At 41.3% G+C, this 21,217-nt stretch overlaps 1 protein-coding gene across 6 annotated transcripts in view; it reads left to right on the forward strand.

Annotated features, from left to right (window-relative positions):
* The window catches only part of PIAS1 (protein inhibitor of activated STAT 1), a 66,924-nt gene extending 46,428 nt beyond the window's left edge, over positions 1–20,496 (forward strand). For 5 of the 6 annotated variants that reach the window (XM_025153870.3, XM_046899082.1, XM_015292123.4 and 2 more), the window contains exons 3-14: positions 3–87; positions 668–715; positions 1,303–1,393; positions 1,901–2,035; positions 4,101–4,206; positions 5,671–5,744; positions 10,906–11,066; positions 12,658–12,788; positions 13,075–13,252; positions 14,487–14,629; positions 14,972–15,009; positions 16,514–20,496. In XM_025153870.3, the coding sequence (XP_025009638.1) occupies positions 3–87; positions 668–715; positions 1,303–1,393; positions 1,901–2,035; positions 4,101–4,206; positions 5,671–5,744; positions 10,906–11,066; positions 12,658–12,788; positions 13,075–13,252; positions 14,487–14,629; positions 14,972–15,009; positions 16,514–16,810 (1,487 nt within the window). In that variant the 3' untranslated portion in view covers positions 16,811–20,496. The remainder of the gene's footprint in view (positions 1–2; positions 88–667; positions 716–1,302; positions 1,394–1,900; positions 2,036–4,100; positions 4,207–5,670; positions 5,745–10,905; positions 11,067–12,657; positions 12,789–13,074; positions 13,253–14,486; positions 14,630–14,971; positions 15,010–16,513) is intronic. The other variant, NM_001031456.2, reaches the window with a different exon arrangement.
* Positions 20,497–21,217: the final 721 nt, after the last annotated feature.

Below are 21,217 nucleotides of genomic sequence, written 5' to 3' on the forward strand. Positions count from 1 at the left end.
AGCATCAGATAACAGTCAGCGATTTCGAGAAACCTGCTTTGCATTTGCACTGACGCCACAGCAAGTGCAGCAAATCAGCAGTTCAATGTGAGTTTGACCAGTAATACAGTATTTAAATATTACAGAATCCTTAAAAATACCCAAAACTCAGCTTACAATAGTTTTCATTTTTCAAATGCGATCTTCAGTGTACGTAGTGCTCAGAGGATGCTCGTGTGGGGAATTCTTTTCTCCTTTGTGTGTAAACTGATGGAGGAGAAAGGGGTGTGGAATGAAATACCTTTGCTGTGCTGTGGTTTCTCTTGCAGTAAGTGCTGTGCAAATACAGAACTCTCCTACTTGCAGCCCTTTTCACCACGAGTCAGATCCTTTGTCGAGTTCTATGTTTATTCAGTATAAAGATGTTCCTCACGGCTACCATCAGTATTTTCTCTATACTATACCAAAAAAAGGAAATGGTAGAGGTCAGGTGAGACTGTAACTGGTTTATTCCCTTTGAAAAATAAAATGTAGTCTGTACCTTGGGAATTGTGTTTTGACTGACCAGAAGGAAAGTGTGGTGCGTAAAGGGCTTTGCAGAGATCTGACTTAAAGCAATGTCTGACAAAACACTGACAAACCTATTGTACAAAGCAGTGCGTCTAAACCTGTTTTCTTTCTTTGCTAGGGATATTTCTGGGACCAAATGCGACTTCACAGTACAGGTCCAGCTAAGGTATGTATTTGTATGGCCTGTTCTCAATACTGTGATTTTTTTTTTTCTTAAATTATTTTTATTACTTCCCTTTTAAAGAAAAGTATAGAGGAAAGCAAAGGACTGTATATGGGGAAGTGTCTCATCCTGCTGTTTTCGTGAATAAAGATTGCTGTTGGCTGCTTTGGGAAGGACAGGCCTAACCTTAATTCTGTTTCATGCAGCATTTTCATTGCTCCTGGTGGCCGAATATCTGGCACATCAAAAATACTGCGTGAACTTAGCTGTAACCAGCTCATTTTATTCAGCTTATTTATTTATTCCATCTTTTGTAACAAGAACCTGCATACCTAAATGAGTCTGTTGTTAGACAGACCCAGCCTGAGGAATTCAAGAAATCTGAGGCGGAACCTACAGCCTTCTTGACCTAAACCTGTAATTTGGGGGGCTTTCCTGCTTAATGATCCATACAGCTAGTTTGGGGACTGTATTTAGCAAGATTTGGCATGTTTTCACAATTCAGTGGGGGGGGGAAACAGTCCTTCTAGGAAGAGATGGCTTTTAAATCATTTTATTAGTGAAAGGTGATGGAAGCTCTTTGCTTTTAGGTTTTGTTTATCAGAAACCAGTTGTCCACAAGAAGATCACTTCCCACCCAATCTGTGTGTGAAAGTAAATGGGAAACCATGCAGCCTTCCAGTAAGTAAGATGTTATTTTGACATACATAATTGGATAGCATTGTTAAGAGCTGTCTGTCAGAAACTTGCCTGAGAATTTATCCTAACCTTTGTTTTCACATTTTGGAGCATTTGAATGAAGGTAGAGGAATAAAAAATAGTTAAGTAAATTGTTTCTCAGGAGACCAGCCAGCAGATCAAGGAGACTGATATTCTGAAAGCTTGACAGTAAGTTTTTGTTTGATAAACATCCTGTGAGTCTGGCTAACATGGGGCTCTGTTTCGGAGTTCACGCATGCTGGGAGTGGAGCATTGCTGACTGATAGGCCTGAAGAATAAGGTGCAGACTTGGAGGACTGGAGCAGAGCATGGGGTTGGGCTGGGCAGTGTTAGCCAGGCACATGCAATGAGAGCACCGAGAAAGAGGTGTCAGAGCCACGTATTGTGGCAGGGCTGTGGGGAGCAGGGAGGGAGAAGGCGAAATCACTGTTCTTCTTTTGCTGAGGGAGAAAGTCCTTTGATTTCTAGGGCTATCTTCCACCAACCAAAAATGGTGTTGAACCAAAGCGACCTAGCAGACCAATCAACATTACCTCACTCGTCAGATTGTCTACGACGGTACCAAACACAATCGTTGTTTCGTGGACTGCAGAAATTGGAAGAGTAAGTAACTTTGTTTGGTGTCTAAAGCTTACTAATTTCTGCCTTGGCATCTGCTCGAAGGATTTGAAAGAAAAGATTAATTGTGCAGGAAATAGTTCGTGGTTTCGCAGTGGATTCTTCCTTGTATTGACTGTATTACTCTGTTACTTCAGGCTAGGCTGATAAGACATGCTCCCTTAGGTCAGTAGTCCTCGATTTTTTTATTGGTGTGAGCTGTCCCTCCTTACCTCTCACCCAGCTGTCTCTGTGAGTCGGGGCCCAGACAATTTGCTTGTCATAACTTCAGGCATTAGGCTCTTCCTGGTTTTGGACACTTGAGAAACAAATGCAGTGTTGTGTATGGAATGGTGGCTTATAACCTTGTAAACGTAGACACAAAGCATAGCAGCTCGGTAGGGTTCACGTTAAATTTCTCTCACATTTCTGTTCTCACAAATGCTGTCCTTCTATTTAATATTTAAAAAGTCATGGTTTTCTAGCTTTTTCTTGTCTGTAGGGACAGTGTCAGGATGTTACAATTGATGCTATTAAATTGCCGATGTTCCCCTGCACTAATTAAATCCAGAACGTGGTGCAAAAGCGTAATTGAATAAGTTAGTCCCTGAATTAGTGCCTTACATTCAGTGATGACAAATAACCACTGGTTATGCGTTACAGAGTTGATATGTGCTTGAAAAAACTGTGGCTTTGCCATTGCAACCGACCTGTTTTTTGAGGTCCTGAGAACTGTTTTGGGGTGAAACTTGGTCCAAACGGTTGTCTGAGTGCAAAGCCCAGGATTCCTGAACCAAAGTGGAAGAATGCTTTCAGCCCAGTCATGCACAATAGGCAGTTGTAAAACATCATGATGGTATTTCATTCCCTCTCTGTCATGATGGATTTCTTGTGGAGCGTAAAACAATCTCCATTCAGATTACAGAATAAATGGTGGCTGAGTGATTTTTTTCAAAGTCGTCTTTTATCTAATGAGAACCACAGGTATCAGAAATAAGCATTTATTTTTAAATCCATTTTGGTTTCTGTTGCAGGAGTGCCTGTACACACTGATGTTACCCCTTTCAATCCAATGCTGTGCTTTTTCTTAAGAATACAAATGAGGATTTAAGGAAAAGAAATGTCACAAGTGTGTGGCCTCTAAGCTACTTTTCAGTGACCTAGCAATTTCCTTAGCCTTCGTAGATACCAGTTATAAAAGAATATACTGGCTAGCTTCCAACTTAAAATATGAGACTGAAGATAGGGGCAAATTCTTAGCGTGCTTCATGGGAGTTATGTGCCAGTCAGAACTTCCCCTCTCATTAGATAGAATGCTTCCTAACGTGGCTGTTTGAGCCCTGGACAGTTAAATGTGAGGAACTGCTCTATTTTCAGATGTGCCTGCGTAGTACAAAATCTGAATTCCTCTCCCCACCTTCCCTGAAGTGTCAATTGCACGTCTCAACTAGCGTACTCTACCTTTCCTGAAGTCCTAATTGTGATTTTTACACAATCTGTTTCAAGAGCCTTCTGTACAAGATGCCTTGGGCAAGTTCCTAGCTTTGTAGATTCAAGCTGTCTGTAAATAATTTCACAATGTTAATTAGCTTTTTTTCTAACTTCTATACTAATTGAGGCATTAAACAAACAAGTTAAAGCAGTAGTGGTTTTTAACGATGTGAGATGCATTCATTGTAAGAATGAAATATTTAAAATGTGCTTCTGATGCTATTTCAATTTGTGTAATTTTATGCTAAGATATATGACTGAAATCCCATCTCTGCGTTTTGGTTACATCCTATGTGGAGTGGCAGATGTCACAATTGTCTGCATTTTTCTGGTTTGTTTTGCTGGTGGAAACGTACATGATAATTGCTGGGGGTCAGCCTTCCATTTTTCAATTTCAAGCGTGTGAGAATGAGAAGTCTGGAGAATGCTTTATATCAAAAAGTAATTGATGCGCCTTAATGTGACACGTGTTCTGTCCTTCCCATTGTTTTTCTATGGAGTTGGGGTGGTGATGGTGTTGCTGGCGATTGCATGGTATGATATCCCATTTTTAGAAATGAACTTCTATTCTGTTTTGCAGAACTATTCCATGGCGGTCTATCTCGTAAAGCAGCTGTCCTCTACGGTGCTACTGCAGAGGTTACGAGCGAAAGGAATACGGAACCCCGATCACTCGAGAGCGTTAAGTACGTCTGATGTACTGCTCTTTAAAAAAGTAGCTTTTGTAAATGGAGATTTGAAATAGGGCTGTACTAACCAAGGCTTGGACTTCCTACAATTCTCTGGGTTTCGAGAATCTGATAGTGGCGTTCTTTGTATTCAGTTCCAATTCAAAGACTCTGAGGCTTTTGTTTGTGTTAGGAGCCAGTCCAGGAACCCTGTTGACACAGTGAAGAGAAAAATGCAAGAGAATCTCTTTCAGTTCAGTCATGCTGGTTTTGTTTCTTCAGAATACAACAACTGTATTTACATAGTTAACTGGTAATTCAGTACCTCAGCAAGCTGAACTAAATGGCACAGACTGAACCTTGATGCTGAAGTGCTGGAGGAAGGTCTTCATCAACACACTCTTTGTTCCCTTGGCACACTGTTGTGGAGTGGGCTCCCAGAGAGTCTGGCACAAAATTTCCCTCCGCTCCCTCCCTGCTCCTTTCCAAACTTGGTGTGAGCTTTGCTGCTTTGTTGTTTTCTGACAAGTGTGCGGTGGTGGAAGAAAAATGCAAACAAAATCTGCTACGCACCTTTTTTTTCCTGGGAAGGTATGAAAAGACCAGCACATGCCAGCTGCTGCGGTTGTACTCCTTCATGCTCTTTTGGGAGATGCTCAGATAATGCGTGTTGTCCACAGGAAAGGGAGGAAATCAGCCCACCAGTAACTACAGTGCCACAAAGCCGATGGTGTACTGTACTGAGCAGTAGCTTATGGTGCACAGAAATCCACCTTTCCCAGGTGGCTACCACTTTTTGTATGCAAGAGGGCAGTGAGGGTGTAGGTATGGTTCACGGAGCAGGAAGAACGTGGAACTGATTTGTTCACTTAAACAATGGCTGCTTATAAAGCAGTCCTCTTGGATAAAAATAGAGGCTGGGTGGAGACTGAAGGCTAGTGTATTAACTAGTGTTAATGTTTCACTGCAGTTATTTAAAGCTCCAGTTTTGTCAGGGTACTTCTGCTATGATTTCCTACTTCTCAGTTTGATTTTTGGTCTTGAATTAGAGGCTTTCTTGATGAACGTTTCAGAGGTTTGCACAGAGTTGTCCACGTGAGAGTTACTAAAGCTCTTTTAAAAATAGTTGAAGTTAACAGCAGTGTTACTGTTGCTCATTGTGGTGGTGGCTTTTAAATAACTTTCAACTGAACAGTTGCTTGAGTGGGAAAAAGCCATTTGTATATCAATATTTTTTCTAGGTATCTTGGTTTCAGAGCTTTTCCTGCTTTTAGCTTTCTTAAATTGTCAGTTATAATCTTTCTAGAGGTAAAGATGGCTTACGTTACACCTTTACTGTGCAAGTTAGAAACAATGGTTACTACTGCTTGCCTCCAGCAGATATAGCAAAGCTTAGCATACCGTTTTAGAATTATTTTATTTCTGTTAACAAATTTGTTTTAAATCAACTGTGAAACTAACTTCCTTTCTTTCAAATAACAGTCAAAGAGAAACTGACTGCAGATCCAGACAGTGAAATAGCAACAACAAGCTTAAGAGTTTCTCTTCTTTGTCCAGTAAGTGTTTTTAATTCCCTTAAAAATTATTGTGATTAAAAAAAAAAAAAAAAAGGCAAAAAACCTGTGGCTGTTTAGGGACAAGCTTTTGGTAAAGGTTGGCTTGTGTGCCAGTTTCATGGGAATAGAATCCAGTACTGAAATTAAGCATGTGACTTGCCCCTGAGCAGGTGAGTATTCCATTAACTTGAAGGTGCAATTCAGAATTATCTGTAAGTGTGCATTTAAATCTATCACTAGGTCATACACATGTGCAGATTGGGTTCCTAGTGTTTGGTTGTGGTAACACCACTCTCAGCAGTAAGGCAGGTGATTCTGTCTGTTTAAAAACAACTCTTCAGCCAGTGCCTGCTAGCAAAGAGTTGAACGTCTTTTCAATAAAGGTGATTATATGCATTTGTATGTGTTGAATATTTCATAGTCTTAGAGAAAAAATGAAGTGGTGATCTAGAGAATGTTCAGATAAAATTTGTACCAAAGGTGAAGTGGGGGAGTACAGTTCCAATGAGTGTGGAAGTGACAGACTTGCTGTATCTTGACTTACTGTTTTTTTAACCAAGTACATGTAGGGTTTAGCAATAATTCATACCTGGCTTTGTTATCATTGGCTGAACTGCACAGTATTAACATTATGTGTACTTTTAAAGTCTTTGGGATGTGGTGCTCTTGTTTCAAACATCAAACACCTTCAGAATACTTGATTATTCTATGTATTGATTGACACAGTATCTTTATTGCAGTATAACTTTTTGACCTGTCCTCAAGATTGAGGATAAATCTATTTTCCTGGTTTGGCTCAAGCTGCTCAAGCTTGGCGTGAAATTCTCAGTTTTGAAATGGAAAGAGAGTTGACTTTATTCTTAGGAAGTTGAGGTTTATTTCAGTAGTTATTAAATGTCTACTTCAACTCTGTCAACGTAAAGAAACTTTTTACAAAGCAAAGCTTTTGTATGTAAAAGCACAGTGATTACATTCTTGGTTTTTTAAAGACTATTGTACATCTTTGTGTGGTATTTTCACAATTTTTCTTAAGGTTTCACTGTTGATATTGGGATGGAGAACTGTAATTATAACACATTTATAGACAAATAGGATTTACTTGTAAATAAGATCCAGGGATTACTTTTACAGATCAGAATTTTATCTTAAACTTAACCTTGTAACCTATAATCATAGAAACACAATAACCAGTACACCACACTGAAACTGCTGCAGACTGGGAATGCTGAAGCATATCACCTCCATGCGTGGAGGTGCTTTAGTTGAACTTGTGTTGTGCTGTTTGCATTCTGTTATTCTGGAAAGCACGCTGACAGTGCTGTTGCTTTTTCTATCATTCTTTAGACATGATATTTTAACCACATTATTAGTTTCCAATACAGAATAAAATATTCAGTTAGTAGAATTAAATGACAGTAGGAGTTTAGAAGTGCCCACATATTCCTTATCTTGAATTAATCCTCTTGCATCCTCTGGAAGTAGTTTATCGCTTTGGCCATGGTTGATTTGTCAAAACTGCCACTTGAGGCAGTTGGGTTTCTTCACAGATTATTCTGTCTCAGTTTTTTGACATACTTCTGTTTGTCCTAATTGTGTCTATTAATGATTAAAGTTCTTCAGCTTTGGTATTTTGAAGCATATTTTTTCTTGCTGTCTGTGATTTGGATGAGTTAATGTTAGAGAAGGAAGATACAAGATTGTTTTTAGGACTGCAATTTTACAAATACATGAAGATGTCAAATTCTACTTAGCTTTCTCATAATTATGTTAGGGATGGAAACAAGACACCAGCTAGGCATTAGGCTGGAGCTCATCAGAAGCCCCGCTTTTCTCACTGTTTCCTCTTGGTTCTTTTTTGAGAGACATACGAAATGGAGCCTGTAGCCACATATTTATCTGTGTCCTTTTAATACTCTCTACAAAATGTAGGCTTTTTTCCAGCATGTTCTTCACTCAGTGCTGTCTGATCTCACCGTAGCTCTTGGTGTAATCCATCACTGCAAAAGCTCTGCAGAACAAAGACTGCACCTCTCAAACTGTCCTGTGGAAAGAAGGATGGCTAGCAGGATTCAGGCTGTCCTCAGCTCCGAATGCAGTTTTGTTGGAAGCTCCATGTTTTTACTTGCAGATTTGTAAACATTTGGCTTAGGGAGAAATTTTTGTCTGTATTTTCTGCTCGCTTTCTAATGCATGGGTGCAAAGTGGATGATCTGAAAATGCACATTGAAAATGCTTACTTAGTTTCCAACGGCAAAACCAAAACTTAAAGATCAGTGCATCTTCAAGTCTGTTGATGTGAGGATGCTGATCCTCCTGTCTCATTCATTCTGTGTGGTTCTATCATGTTTGTACTTGAGCGAAATAAATGGGATTGCATGTCTGGAAAAGGGTGGCAGGTTTAGACTTGATAACCTTTATTTTGCCCTCAGAAAGTAATAATAATAATAAAAAAATAGAAGGTGGAGCCAGGCAGCTTACTGTGACTGTGTTTTGGATTGCTGCTGAGCTTTTTTTAGCACAGAGGCCTGCTCTCCCTCGGAGACCATGCAGCACGGAGAAAAAGCTGCCCTTAACTATTGGCTGGATCTGCCTCAGATGCAGAAGGCAGAGGCTGGGCTGAATCTGTGCTTCAGGAAGGCACTTGGATTTGTGTTTTTTGGGGTTTTTTTTCCTCCCTCCTCCTGCCCTCGGAATAAAAATAAATCCTCAGGCTCTGCAGCAGGACCAAATATTTAGCTGAACAAAAATTCTATATCTAGCATTTCACCATAGGTTTAGCAGCTTTGTTTACAAATCTGTAACTCCTGTTTTGGGTACGTTCTTTTAGCTTGAAAAGACAGCCACGTTTTGTAAGCCTGTAAAAGAAATGAATGCAGCGTTTCTTTTGCTGACAGCAGGCAGGAACCAGTAACAGAGCTGGGAGTTTTTCAGAAGTTGGGAAGCATCCCTTCTTTTATGACCTCTCCTTTTGTCAGTTCTGACACAGCTTGGCCGGCGTGGCAGAGCTGATCCAGGCGTTCGGTGCCAAAAATGGGGAAAGGAGACCTTTCCTGTTAACACTGTGTGTGCTGTTTGTCTGCATGCATATGGCTTCTGTGAGATACAGGCACAATTTCTATACCAAGAGCCTGCAGAAATGTTTCTGGTTGAAATCTTTTCAATTTGGGACACTGGGGTATTTAAGTTCTTCCTGCAGCATGTGTGTTTGACCTGTCTTGTTTTTCCTTGGCATCACATAGAAGCACGCAGTTTCATCTCCAGCTCTCTTACTCTCGATCCTTGTTGAGCTAGGAGACTCTCTGTGCCCAAAAGACAAATGAGCCATTGACTGCCATCTGGGAGATAAGGATTCATAATAGATGTGGGTCAGGGGCCCTTGCTTTGTTGGGGGCTGATTATGGTATAGAAATAATGTGCTTGGTCATGGATTTTAGGGGAGAGGTACCAGACACATGGCACATGCAGCACCTTCTGCTGCCCCAGCTCCAGCACCATTACTGCAGGCTCCCCAGGGAGGTTCCTGCTTTCCTCCATCTGGTGGTGAGGTCTGTGACAGTGACGGACAGCCGGAGGGGACAGAAATGAGCAGGGTCCTGTAATCGAGCTGAATTTACTGAGGATGGGGTGGGGGGATTTCTGCTTACGGGGATCCCAAAGAAGGGGGAGGAAAAAAAAAGCATCATGGAGGAAGTAGTGGACTGTGAGTAGAGCCTTTGTTCTTGATATTGTTTTTAGTTTTGTGATATTCTGAGATTGAGTGCCATCCTGTGGCACCCATCTTGTATTGCTCACAATCAGTATGCGTGACCACATTGCTTGCTTAAGCTGTACTAAAAACAGTTCCTCCTCCCAGCCACTGCTGGAATTGGCTGGAGGCTTCAAGTGAAGTCATAACATATATTTTGGTCAGTTATCTAGCTCCAAAATAGTTGGCATCAATGCTTCTTAATAAATCATTGTGGTTTTGTCATGTAGGGAGGAGTCTCCTTTAGACTTTATTACTTTTTGGTGTAGTCAGTCCCTCCTACAGTGCAACTTCTCCAGAAACAACTGCCTGTTGAAGAAACTTTTCATCTCATGAATGTGAAATGCCCGTCACTGTCCAATCAGTGTTACATTCGTTATAATCATGTGTTGATATTTTGTGGCCTGGGTTATCATTAATCTATCTAATCCAAATCAAGCAGTTCCTGTTGACAAATCCAGTCTGTGCACCTTCTGTGTGCAGCACCCCTGTGTCTGCCTGCTCTGCTCAGCCACTCGTGCTCTTTGTACCAAGAGTTTGGAAGCTTTGTGCTGCCCTCAAAACCTGCAAACAGGAAGGAAAGGCTGTTCCCTTCTGAAAGCTTATGTTATCACTTACTTTTTTGCAAGCCCTTTGTGATGTTGAAAAGATGTAATATATAATAGGGGATGGTCAGCTGTTTGCATTTTGTATAGAAGGCAAAAAAAATTCAGGGTAACTCAACTGTATGCATAACAATGGTGTTTAGCCCAGCAGAATGAGTATAAAATAGTTTCTTAATGGTTAATAGGTATGGTTTATTTCACAAATAGCTGATTTCTGACAGATCTTTAGAGAAAGTGGTGAAAATAACAAAAAAAGAAAAAAAAAGAAAAAAAAAAAAAACAACTTGGGAAACAAGCTGTAACCCTGCAAGTGTGCTTCTGTGTGCTTGCTCCCGAGTATTGAAATTTAACCACTGGTTGTTCCAGTAGTGCCCTGGTGGCTGGAATATGGACAGCAGTTTGAGCACACGCTTTATCAACTGTGAGTGAATAGGAGGGGGCTGACCCACATTCATTGGATTTTAAATACTAATGAGCATGAAGAATTATTTTTCATGACTTGTCCAGGACACTGATATGCTGCGGGTGGTTGGTAGGCTCTGTGGGCTCACTACCATAGAGGGGGATGGAGTCCTCAGTTTCCTTGATCAAATGTGGCTGAAAATGTGACTTTAGTAACATTTGTGTTGCCAATCACACCTAGAAAAGAGGAAGGGAGGGAACAGTGTATTATTGCATGTATGTTAACTGGAACTTTGAATTGGGAACGTGTTCTGGAGTAGAATTCAGCCTGTCCCAGCTGCTTTTTAGACAGAAGAGCCCTGTTTGTTAATCTAATAACAAGGTGATGCAATCTTTTTTTCCCTTACAGCTTGGTAAAATGCGGCTAACTATACCATGCAGGGCTCTGACTTGTTCGCACCTGCAGTGTTTTGATGCCACTTTATACATTCAGATGAATGAAAAGAAACCAACTTGGGTTTGCCCTGTCTGTGACAAGAAGGCTCCCTATGAACATCTCATTATTGATGGGTAAGTACAACTGGACTCAAAATGAAGGATGTAACTTCTACTTTCTGTTACTGTGTTTGTGCAATACAGAATACATTGCTCTGCAGTCTTGGTTATCTGGTTATGAGCTGTTCTCAGTGGCCACATGTTTGAATTTCTCCATGTTAAGAACTACTTACCAGATGCATCTTCTATCAGTGTTCTGGAAGGACTGAGGTGATAAGACTGAAGGTTTGTAATAATGGGAGGTATTCCTTCCAATCTCAGACAAATGTTTTACTATTGTGCCTAAAAGTTGTCTGTTCTTTCACATGTTCCGTAGTGATGGATTCCTAGTTGAAAATAGCACATACTGACTTTTTTTTCCCCTTAAATAGAGCAACTGCACAAATCTGGCATAATTGATAAGACATTTGTGTCAGATCAAATAAGTGCTGCCACCTCACCCCCTAGATGCACGTACAATTTCACACTTGGGGAGTTGCTGTATATAGGAAGTGACAGAGATCAATTCCCTGGTACTGCCTACCTACAGAGCATTAGGAAAGCACATGTTGCTCTCCATGAGGAAATGACAGATACAAATTCCTGAATTTGCAATTTAATTGCTTAGATTGGAGCTATCTTTCCAGAGCGTGATAAAGGAGAACAGCAAGTAGGGTTACACGGAGGAATATGTGTTTTATGCTAAAAACAAAACTAGAGCTGGAGAAAGCCACTCTCGAGCCCTTTTGGCGACCTTTGGGTCTTCTACAGGCAGCTTTGGAATCGGGGCCCCTTGGATTTATGGGTCTTCTGCTTTGGACTGAAGAACTATGAGGATTCTTGCTCCTGTACAGCAGTAAAGACTTAACAGTTTCAGCCTCTAGCAGTGAAGACTAAGAGTTAGTAAATAATTAAAACAGTGTATCATCCTTATTACCCCTGTGTTGTCAGGTGTGGATGTTGGAGATTAGGTGACAAAACAGTAGCATCCCAGAGAAAAGGCTATTTTAACCTGGGAAAGAGCAGACTTTCTCACTAATTAAAGCAAAGCTCTTTCATAGGCAGAACCACATGAATAGTCTTGGTCAAAAGCTGGAATTCACACTGGGAGTGATGTGGTGCCAGGATTCTTGATGCTTTAGGAGACACAGATAGGAGAAGAGTATGTGAGTTTAGTTTCCCATGCTCAGGCTTTGTTAGGAAGCTTTCACTTAGAAAGCAAAAAGAGCTTTCTGGAAATACTGGCCCTGAAATACTCAGCTGTAGGGATTGCTTTAAGATATGGGCTGTCTCAGTTAAATGCTGTTCAACAGTCTCTTACCCATGTTTATTTTCATGTTTGTTTACATTCTTCCATTGTTTTGGGAAATACAGAGTTCTGTGCTGTGAGATCTGGAGTGTTCTAAACAGGTCTTTTAAGTGAATGTGCGGATCTGTATTTCAGGTAGCTTAAAAAAAAACTAACTCCATTTTAATAAGGTAGTGAATGAGGGAAGGGTAAAACAGCAGAAGTTATCAGTCCCTTTGCAACACTTTTCAAACTTAGAGTGGCTAATAACAAAGATATTGAGATAGAAACGAGTTAAACTCTTTTTGAGGATGGATACTAAAAGATTTTGATTGACAGGTTGTTCATGGAAATCCTCAAGTATTGTACAGACTGTGATGAAATTCAGTTTAAGGAGGATGGCTCATGGGCTCCTATGAGATCGAAGAAGGAGGTGCAGGAAGTAACCACGTCTTACAATGGAGTTGATGGTAAGTCGTGTTTTGGGACATGTGGACTGAATGTCATGCTGTTGGACTGTGGAGTCGATACCCCTTTAACTTTGATATGCTTATTTTTGCATGTGGTAGCTCTTGGTGCATGTTTGCAGGAAAGATTGCTTGAATAATTCCTGCTTGGAGTCAATAGTACTTTTTAAGGAATAAGTAATGTTGTGTCAGTTTGCTGTCTCTAAGTTGGTTCTGGAGGCAGTATAGTAAGCTGTGATCTTATGATGATTGTAGTGTTCTAAACTACAGCTACTGTTGTCTTGTGCAGGATGCATAAGCTCTTCCTTAGAACATCAGGTGTCTTCTCACCAGCAATCAAACAAAAATAAGAAGGTAGAAGTGATTGATTTAACCATTGATAGCTCGTCAGATGAAGAGGAGGAGGAACCATCTGCAAAGAGAAGCTGTCCTTCCATATCTCCAGCATCGCCAATAAATAATAAAGGGTGAGAGTTAAAAACGTGGACCAATACAAAAAGAGTGTATTTGCATCAAAGCACTGACAAATTTAAAAATAAAGCGTACCTAAATTATACTTAAAGTTAGTAGTTCATCACTAATGAATTCAATCTTGGCTTATAGAGCCTGAAAAAATTGGAGTACAAGAATGTTGGATACGTGTGTTTTACGTGACAGAATATATCATAGCACTGTGAAGGATATACAGCCCATAAAATGAAGTTGTATATATACATGCTTTTAGAGTTGCAAAATTAACATCGTTAAGCGTGTAACATGATGCAGGTTTTAATTGCATTTGTGAAAACTAGTATAAAACCATGCAAGAGGTTGTGGCTTAGAGGTATGTTTTTGTGGCTTTGGAAATGCTTTTCTTCCATAGAGAAATATAAAAGCAGCGCATATGGAGAGCGAGCAGTGAGAAACATACTTGGGTGTGGTATGGGAGTGTGTGGGTTTTGACAATAACTGCTACCAGTAGCATAGTAATAAAGAATGCCAGAATAACCTGATTACACCCTAAGTAGCCAAGCTGTTAATAGCACCCTGTTTACATAAACATGTAGGGATGAAAACTGAAGCTAAACCTATGGGATCCTGCCGTTGAACTGATTACTACTCCAGTGATGTAAACCACTCAATGATCACTTAAAACTCTTCAAGGCCTTTTTGGCTCTGTTCCATTGTTAATTGCCTCATAGAGCACAACTGTTGTACAGTTAGGCAGATTTGTACCTCCTTTTAGGATACAAAATGCCTTAGGGTTGTCTTGTCCCAGCTTAGGAGTATATGTAGAATCTTTGTAGTAGAAATCCCTGTGCCGTTTGCAGTGAGTCCCATCAGTTTCTTCTATTAAGATTGAGCTTTTCTTTGCTTTAATTTTGCTGAACTTCATCTGGTTGGCAATCTGGAATGGAATCAGTTTTCTGATTTAGAATCTTACTTGCAAGAAAGAAGCTTGGGGAACATGTGATGCTCGACCTCTTTCCCCTGCCAGACTCACTGAGGTATAGCAGCATCTTGATGCTCTCTAGTGAAGCTTTGAAACTTAGCAGGGGAGCTGTTATATGCCTGTCGTGATGGTCATACTGTGTACTGAGATTGTTAAATTTGAGAGTAGGCACGCCCTGCATGGGTCAGCAGTAGAAATATAGAAATGATGTACTTATAGTCTTGGCTTTAAGGTTAAATTTTACTCTTTAAACCTTTTGCTTTTTCTAGCATTTTGAATTTACCCCATCAAGCATCTCCTGTGTCAAGAACACCAAGCCTTCCTGCTGTTGACACCAGTTACATCAACACATCGCTTATCCAAGACTACAGGCATCCATTCCATATGACACCTATGCCTTATGACTTGCAAGGTAAGCTTCTGACTGTTCATAGCTGTAGGTACAGCTCTCTCAGCAATTGTGACTATTACGAGAGGATTCAAACATACAGTTGTTTCACAACCCAGTTGTGCAAAATAATATTTTTACAACCATGAAAGATAAAGTGTTTTTTTTTTTTAAGAGAAAAGTTTTAGGTTAGTGTCTTAAGGTGTTAAAGGTCTGATTTCTCCCAAGATCTGGTGATAAAGAGCGTCTGAAGTGTCATTAGTTTTATGCTGATTAAATTTATTTCATTTCACAATTTGGTGGGGGAAACTGGGAGGTGCTTGTTTGTTTTGAGAAGCTTGACTCTTTTTCTTTGGCTCTTTTCAGGTTTAGATTTCTTCCCTTTCCTGTCAGGAGACAATCAGGTAAGTTAAGGAAAATCAAATCATCTGGCAGATTGCTTTTCTGAAAAGGACTTGCTGACTTGGACGTATAGGCGAGGAAAGAGCAGATCTGTAACACAGGTGTGAGTGCAGGCAGACTGTACCTCTTTTGTGCACACAGGATGTAACCAAACATAAGCATTGTCCTAAATATAGATGCAAGATAAGCCAGAACAACGGATAAAGACTTCTCTTCAGGGGCTTCAAGCTAGTTAGCTGCACGTATATTGTGGGATGACCCTTGGCTGTGGCTGAAAGTGCACCAGCCGGCTCCTGAGCTTTTACAGACTTTAAGTCTGTGTGATCTTTCTCCATCTGACAGTGCTAGGCCTCACCACTGGGTCTCTTGACAGTTCTCTATGCACTTTTGAGAGTCAGGGCAGCTCTTTTTTTTTTTTTTTTCCTCCCCCTGAGGCTGTGTGCCTGCTCACACTGTTTGCTGCTTTCCTGTAAGCGCTTACTGAAATGAGCTAGATTTGGTGCTGGCTTCTGCAGTTGAGGGAACTAAAAAGATCATTCTCAAAAGGGTTGGCAAGCCCTCCCACTTGGTCACTGCCCCTCCAGTGCTTCCAAGCAAAGAAGAGGGCTGGGGTGGTTCATCCACCTTTCATCCGTCCGTTCCTATTCAGCAGTCTCAGATAGGAGAATGGTACTAAAAGCAAGGGGACTTCCATGTCATTACAAAAACTGGAGCCTGTTTAACAGAACTTGGATTCAGAGAAGCTTTCTTCATATTCAGTAAAAACACAGACATGAGAATTATTCTGAAACAAGTCTTGCTGAAGTCTGGTGTTGCAGTGGCATGGCATAATTGTACCGGTGCTTGAGTGTCAGGAAACAAGGCTAAATGGCCTGCGTGGAGGTTTCCTTGTAGTGAAAAGAAATATAAAGAGCAGAATTACCATACAGATAAATAGCATTTCAAATCTGGATCTTGGTAATTGAAGTCCTGCCTTTTTGGGGGCTGCCTGTCAAAGAGTGTCACTTCGGACAGCCCTTGCTGCCTTCTGATGGGCCTAAGCATGCTACTTCTAAATGTGTTTTTCACAGAAGGTATGCTTTCCTCCACCAGCAGTGGTTAGCACATAGTTTTACCAGCTGTAGTTGATGACTAATGAGCAGAGGGATGGCAAAATGGTTCTTTAAATTTTGGGGAATTTTTCCACCGAGGAATTGTATGGAGAGGTAAAAGCGCTTCTGCTTGCCATTTCTTACTGTTTGGCTGTCTTGCAATGCCACTGCCTTTCTAGTGTTTTTTCTTACTCATTGCCAGTATTTCCCATTTCTTTTGGCTCAGAGTCAGGGGCTGCAGAGGTAAAAGATCACTGCGTCGATCCGCTTACCTTACCGAAAGGTTGAGTGGGCAAGCTGGTGTGAAACCCAGAAGCTGTCAGAGCTGTAGCTTACGAGTATATTCTTTTTTGCTGGTCTGAATCAAAACAATGGTGTCTGAAATGTAACTTGCAAATGTTGTTTTTCCCCCCAGCATTACAACACATCCCTTCTTGCCGCTGCAGCTGCGGCAGTTTCCGCATCAGATGATCAAGAACTCTTACACTCTCGTTTTTTCCCATACACTTCATCTCAGATGTTTCTCGATCAGCTAAATGCAGGAGGAAGCAGTTCTCTGCCAGCCACAAACGGTAGCAATAGTGGCAGTAACAGCAGTCTTGTTTCCTCCAACAGCCTGCGAGAGAATCATGGTCATCCAGTTGCAAGTAGGAGCGGCGCGGACACGGCGTCTATCTTTGGTATCATATCAGACATTATTTCGTTGGACTGATTTTTGGAGAAAACGAACTTGTCAGAGGAAGTCTTTGTGCTTGGTTTTACTTTATGTTAGAAACATAGACAGGTTTTTTTCCTTTTTTAGGGAAAAAAATTTACATGTACAGAGAACAAAACTATATTTTCAGTTTTACTTTTGTATATAAACCTAAGATGGCCTCACTGATAAAAATAACAAAAAAAGAAAAAAAAAAAAACAACACAAAGCAAAACACACACACAAAAAAACCCACAAAAACAAGGAACTTCGATTTTCTGGATGCTGAAGATTCTACACCTGTGCATTTGTCATGTGAGTTACTTTTTTTGCCCTTAGTTTGGACACAAATGGCATTATTTTCTTCACAGTAACATAAATGGGAGAAGGAACTGAACTTCTGAAGTTCAAACTTCTAGGGTTTTTTTCTTTTTCTTTTTTTTTTTTGCCTCTTGGAGACATCTATATTTGGTGGTGGAATGTAATTCCCCCATCCCATTTTAGTGCAGATTTTGTTGTGCTTGAAGTGGAATAAACCCTCCCCAGCCTGTTCCGCACCGTTCCCTCAGTTTGCAGTATGTAGCCTTTCAGGAGTGTTTATTTGTCATTCCTTGTTCTGTGTGACCCTCTGTTCAGCTGACTTGCTTTTTAATTCCATGCTTTAATCAAGCATGTTGCAAGCTCGTTAGTGCACCAATTATTCTGGAGGGCCAGACTCAATAAAATGTCAGGCTGAGACATTTTTTGGCTGTGTTATGTGGGACAAGACCAAATTTGTATAGAATCAAGCCCCAGAGAAAGGCATTGACACATCTGACTGTAGTTTTTTGTTGCTAACAACTTACTATGAAATCCTTTTAAGATAACTTAAGATCCTAATCACAATATTAAGCATGTGTCAATTTGAAACGTGTGGAGCTGCTTGTGCTTTAAGATCAGCCATGCGTGTAGAACTGGCCCACTGGGTTGGGCCTGTCTTCTGGCTGGGAAAACCTCCTTTTAGCTGCAGTAGATCAAATTTCTGCTTAAAAGTGAACTTGTCAGCAAAAGGAAGAAAACATAAATGCCAACGCTCTATTGCATGGTTTGTGCAGCTGATAATGGTCTTGGTACGCTGTCTTCTGAGTTCTCCTTCACCCGAGTTAAGTTGATATTAAATGTTTAATGTGAGTCTGTTAAACCAAAAAAAAAAAAAAAAAAAAAAAAAAAAAAAAAAAAGCCCAGCACCCTTCCCTGCACTTAAATGAATCTCTGCCTATTGAAGTCTCTTAGGGTTGTAGGGTTCTTATTCAGTTTTCTCTTTTTGGCTTGGCAATTAATTTGATTCCCCATTCCTTTCAGTTCACTTACATTGCACTTGGAGCCACGTTTGCTTCCTGGTTTCGTTTCTTTTTGTCTTTTATTTTTCAGCCGTGTGTGACATAGGAAAATCTTTTTTTAAGACCTGGTGGATCATTTGGGCTGATCCGTTCTTGTTACAGAGAAACGTGTAAATAGCTGGAATGCAGTTTTTCAGGAGATTCTTTAAAGTGAGAGTAGGGGGAGGGAAGGAGGTGATTCTCTTGTGTCCCAAAGTCCGCGTCAGAGAGAAATGATTTCCTCTGGTGTGAAAACTATTTTTGTAACTGGTTGAAAGTGCAGGTAACAGGTTTATCAGGAAGAGAGTGAGGAATACAGAGGTTAGCAGATGCTTGTCTGAGTTTTTAATGTCCCAAGCTGTTGATTGCAGCTATAGTTGCTTTGAGCATTGACGAGGGCCACCTTTTGCCTATGAAGTTGTCTCAAAATATTGCATTAATTAAAAAAGGAAAAAAAAAAAAGAAGAAAAAAAAAAAGAAAAATGACAAAAAAAAAAAGAAAAACGCGTTAATCCAAGTAGCATTAGGTATTGCTGTATGATCAGTTGTATGGTTCTTTGAAAGGTTCACATGATTATGTGGCATCAAAATTGTTTTTAGTGTTTTTACAGCATCCCTCTGCCACTAAATAGTTGACTTGAATTTTGAAAACAAACGTTTGTGTTTATATGTATATGTGTGTGTATATATGTATTTATAGATCTGTGTGTGTGAGTTAAAAGTGAGTTAAATAGTTTTTCCCATGCATGTGTATTTCATACATATCTGGCTGATATATATATATATATATATATATTTCACCATACACCAATTTTATAATTTATTAAATGTCAGTTAAAAAAAAAATAAAATAAAAGGATAGAAAATGGGAAATACTTATTTTTTAAACTCAGTCTGATTTCAAAGTGATTAAACCTACATTAGGAATATGTCTCATACATTTTAGTCATGAGTACTGACCCGGTAACCGCAGAGCAGCCGCGCCGTGTCCGTACCTTTTGTAAAGCGGAGCACCCAGGGACGTTAGCAGAGCTCAGCGAGGCGTGCAGCGTTCCCACTGACTGTGTACTGAAGAGGAGCTGAGGAGCAGCCCGCGTCCGTTTCCACCACGGTATTAAAATCTTTTTAATTCACATATAAAACCAATTGTGGTAAGACGGGATCTGGCATCTTGCTGCCCGCGCTTGGAGATTGAGGCCGCCTGGTGATGTCTTCCACTCCTCCCGCGTTGCCCCGAAGGGAAGGAAGGCTGCTCAGTTCGCTGCTGCCATCTCCAACCTCGATGCTCTGCAAAGAAGGGAGAGAAACGTTCCCGAAGCTCTTTGCGGTGTGAATCCCATACGCTTTGAGTATTCATGTTTCACGCTGGGGTGTGCTGTATAGTCGATAATCTCTGTGCCTCTGACCACAGTTAACGTGACTTGGTAGAAGTCTCAGTCTGAGTTCTCAAAGTTCCCTGCAAATGGAGCTCCAATCTCCCCCATCAGGTTGCCGATGAGAAGAGCTGCTGCAAAGTGCTGCAGTGTGTGCCTGCTGATGTGGGACAGCCGTGGTCCTTCGGTGGTGGTTCGTGTCCCTGAGTTCCTGCAGGGGAGGGACGGGGGTGGGTGCTCTGTATGGGGTCAGGGTGTGCACACAGCGTGGGCTGGACGTGGCTCTGGGTCCTGGTGGGCATTACTGCTGCGCTGTAAGGGAATAAACCACCACACTGAACTCCAGTCTGCACCACGCATTGAGAGCGTGTTGGTGCTGTCACATCACAGGTGTGGTAGCAGCTCTGGGCCGGCCCACTGCCCCCCATGCAGAGTGCCTGAGTGGATGCAGGGCTGATGGACAGCCGTGGAGCGGCACCCATACACAGCGCTGTGGGGAGAGCAGTGGGATGGGAATTCCTCACTGCAGGTTCACATTTCAGGGTTTTAAGCACATTTAAAATATATTAGAAAGGGTTTTGTTTTGTCAGTGTAACTGTTTTGGTTTTTTTCCTTTTTTTGTTTTCTAACAGAGCTTAGATTTCTAACAAGGGAAAATTGCTGGTGGTCCCCCAAAGTGCTGCTGTTAATTGTTTTAATTAACAAAGGGAAAAAAATGTATATAAGCAGAATATTAAAATGACCATTAACTCAGATCTGTCATTCATTGCCTTAAAACTTTCTCATAGTTTCCATACGGCATGCCAAACCAGTACATGGCTTTTAAAGATGTATAGTAGACCGATGTCAGTTTGTATAAAAGTACCAAGTGAAAATATTTATTATATGCATTGGAAAAAAAACAAATGGTTTACCTATTGAATGTTACCTGTTTATGTAGAAATCTTTAGATGTAATAAAAAGCATTCGGCTATGTTGTGTTTCCTACAGCCGCACACAGCAGGGGGGGCTGGGGGGAGCTGGGGGTCTTTGGTGGCCCAGGACCCTGTGAGCAGGAATGCTTTGCTGCTGTAGCATGGAGTGTTTCATGCTGGTGCATTGCAGCTCTGACTGTGCTGCTTCGGAGGTGGAAGAGATGTGCTCATGCTTGGCTTTCTAACCAGTTGTGTGCTGGCTGAATTCCTGCCCGACTTCAGGGGCTGTGCGATGGTGTTGGAGCTGTGCGGGGTGTCAGGCACTGCACTGACTGTTGCTGTGAGGGTTTCCCTGCTGGCTGTCTCACAAATGGAGCAGGGAGTGTGTTGGTTGCTGCAGCGAATGAATGAGAGGAGGGAGTTCACGGAGCCCATTCCTGCTTGGGCTTCAGGGCTCTGCTGTGTGCTGCCCTCAGTCCTCAGCTATGCCTGCCATGCTACGGGTGGGATGAGTACCGACTGCTCTTGATCACATCAGCTTTAAGCAGTGTAGAGATGGGTTTTTGCTTGGTTTTGTATTCTTTTGCTATTGTGGAAAGCTGGATTTCCGTAGCCTGTTTTCCGTGCCAGACACCTCCAGGAGTGTGTTTCAGCCCAGCCCAGTGCTCAGTGACAGCCCCATTTCCCAGCTGCTGCATTTGCAGTGCTGTCTGAATGCAGGGGCAGCTGAACAGCACCAGGAGCCGACCCTGTGTGATGCTGCAGCTGAGCAGGGTGCGG

This window comes from Gallus gallus, chromosome 10 (assembly GCF_016699485.2).
Source record: "Gallus gallus isolate bGalGal1 chromosome 10, bGalGal1.mat.broiler.GRCg7b, whole genome shotgun sequence".
Lineage (NCBI taxonomy): Eukaryota > Metazoa > Chordata > Aves > Galliformes > Phasianidae > Gallus > Gallus gallus.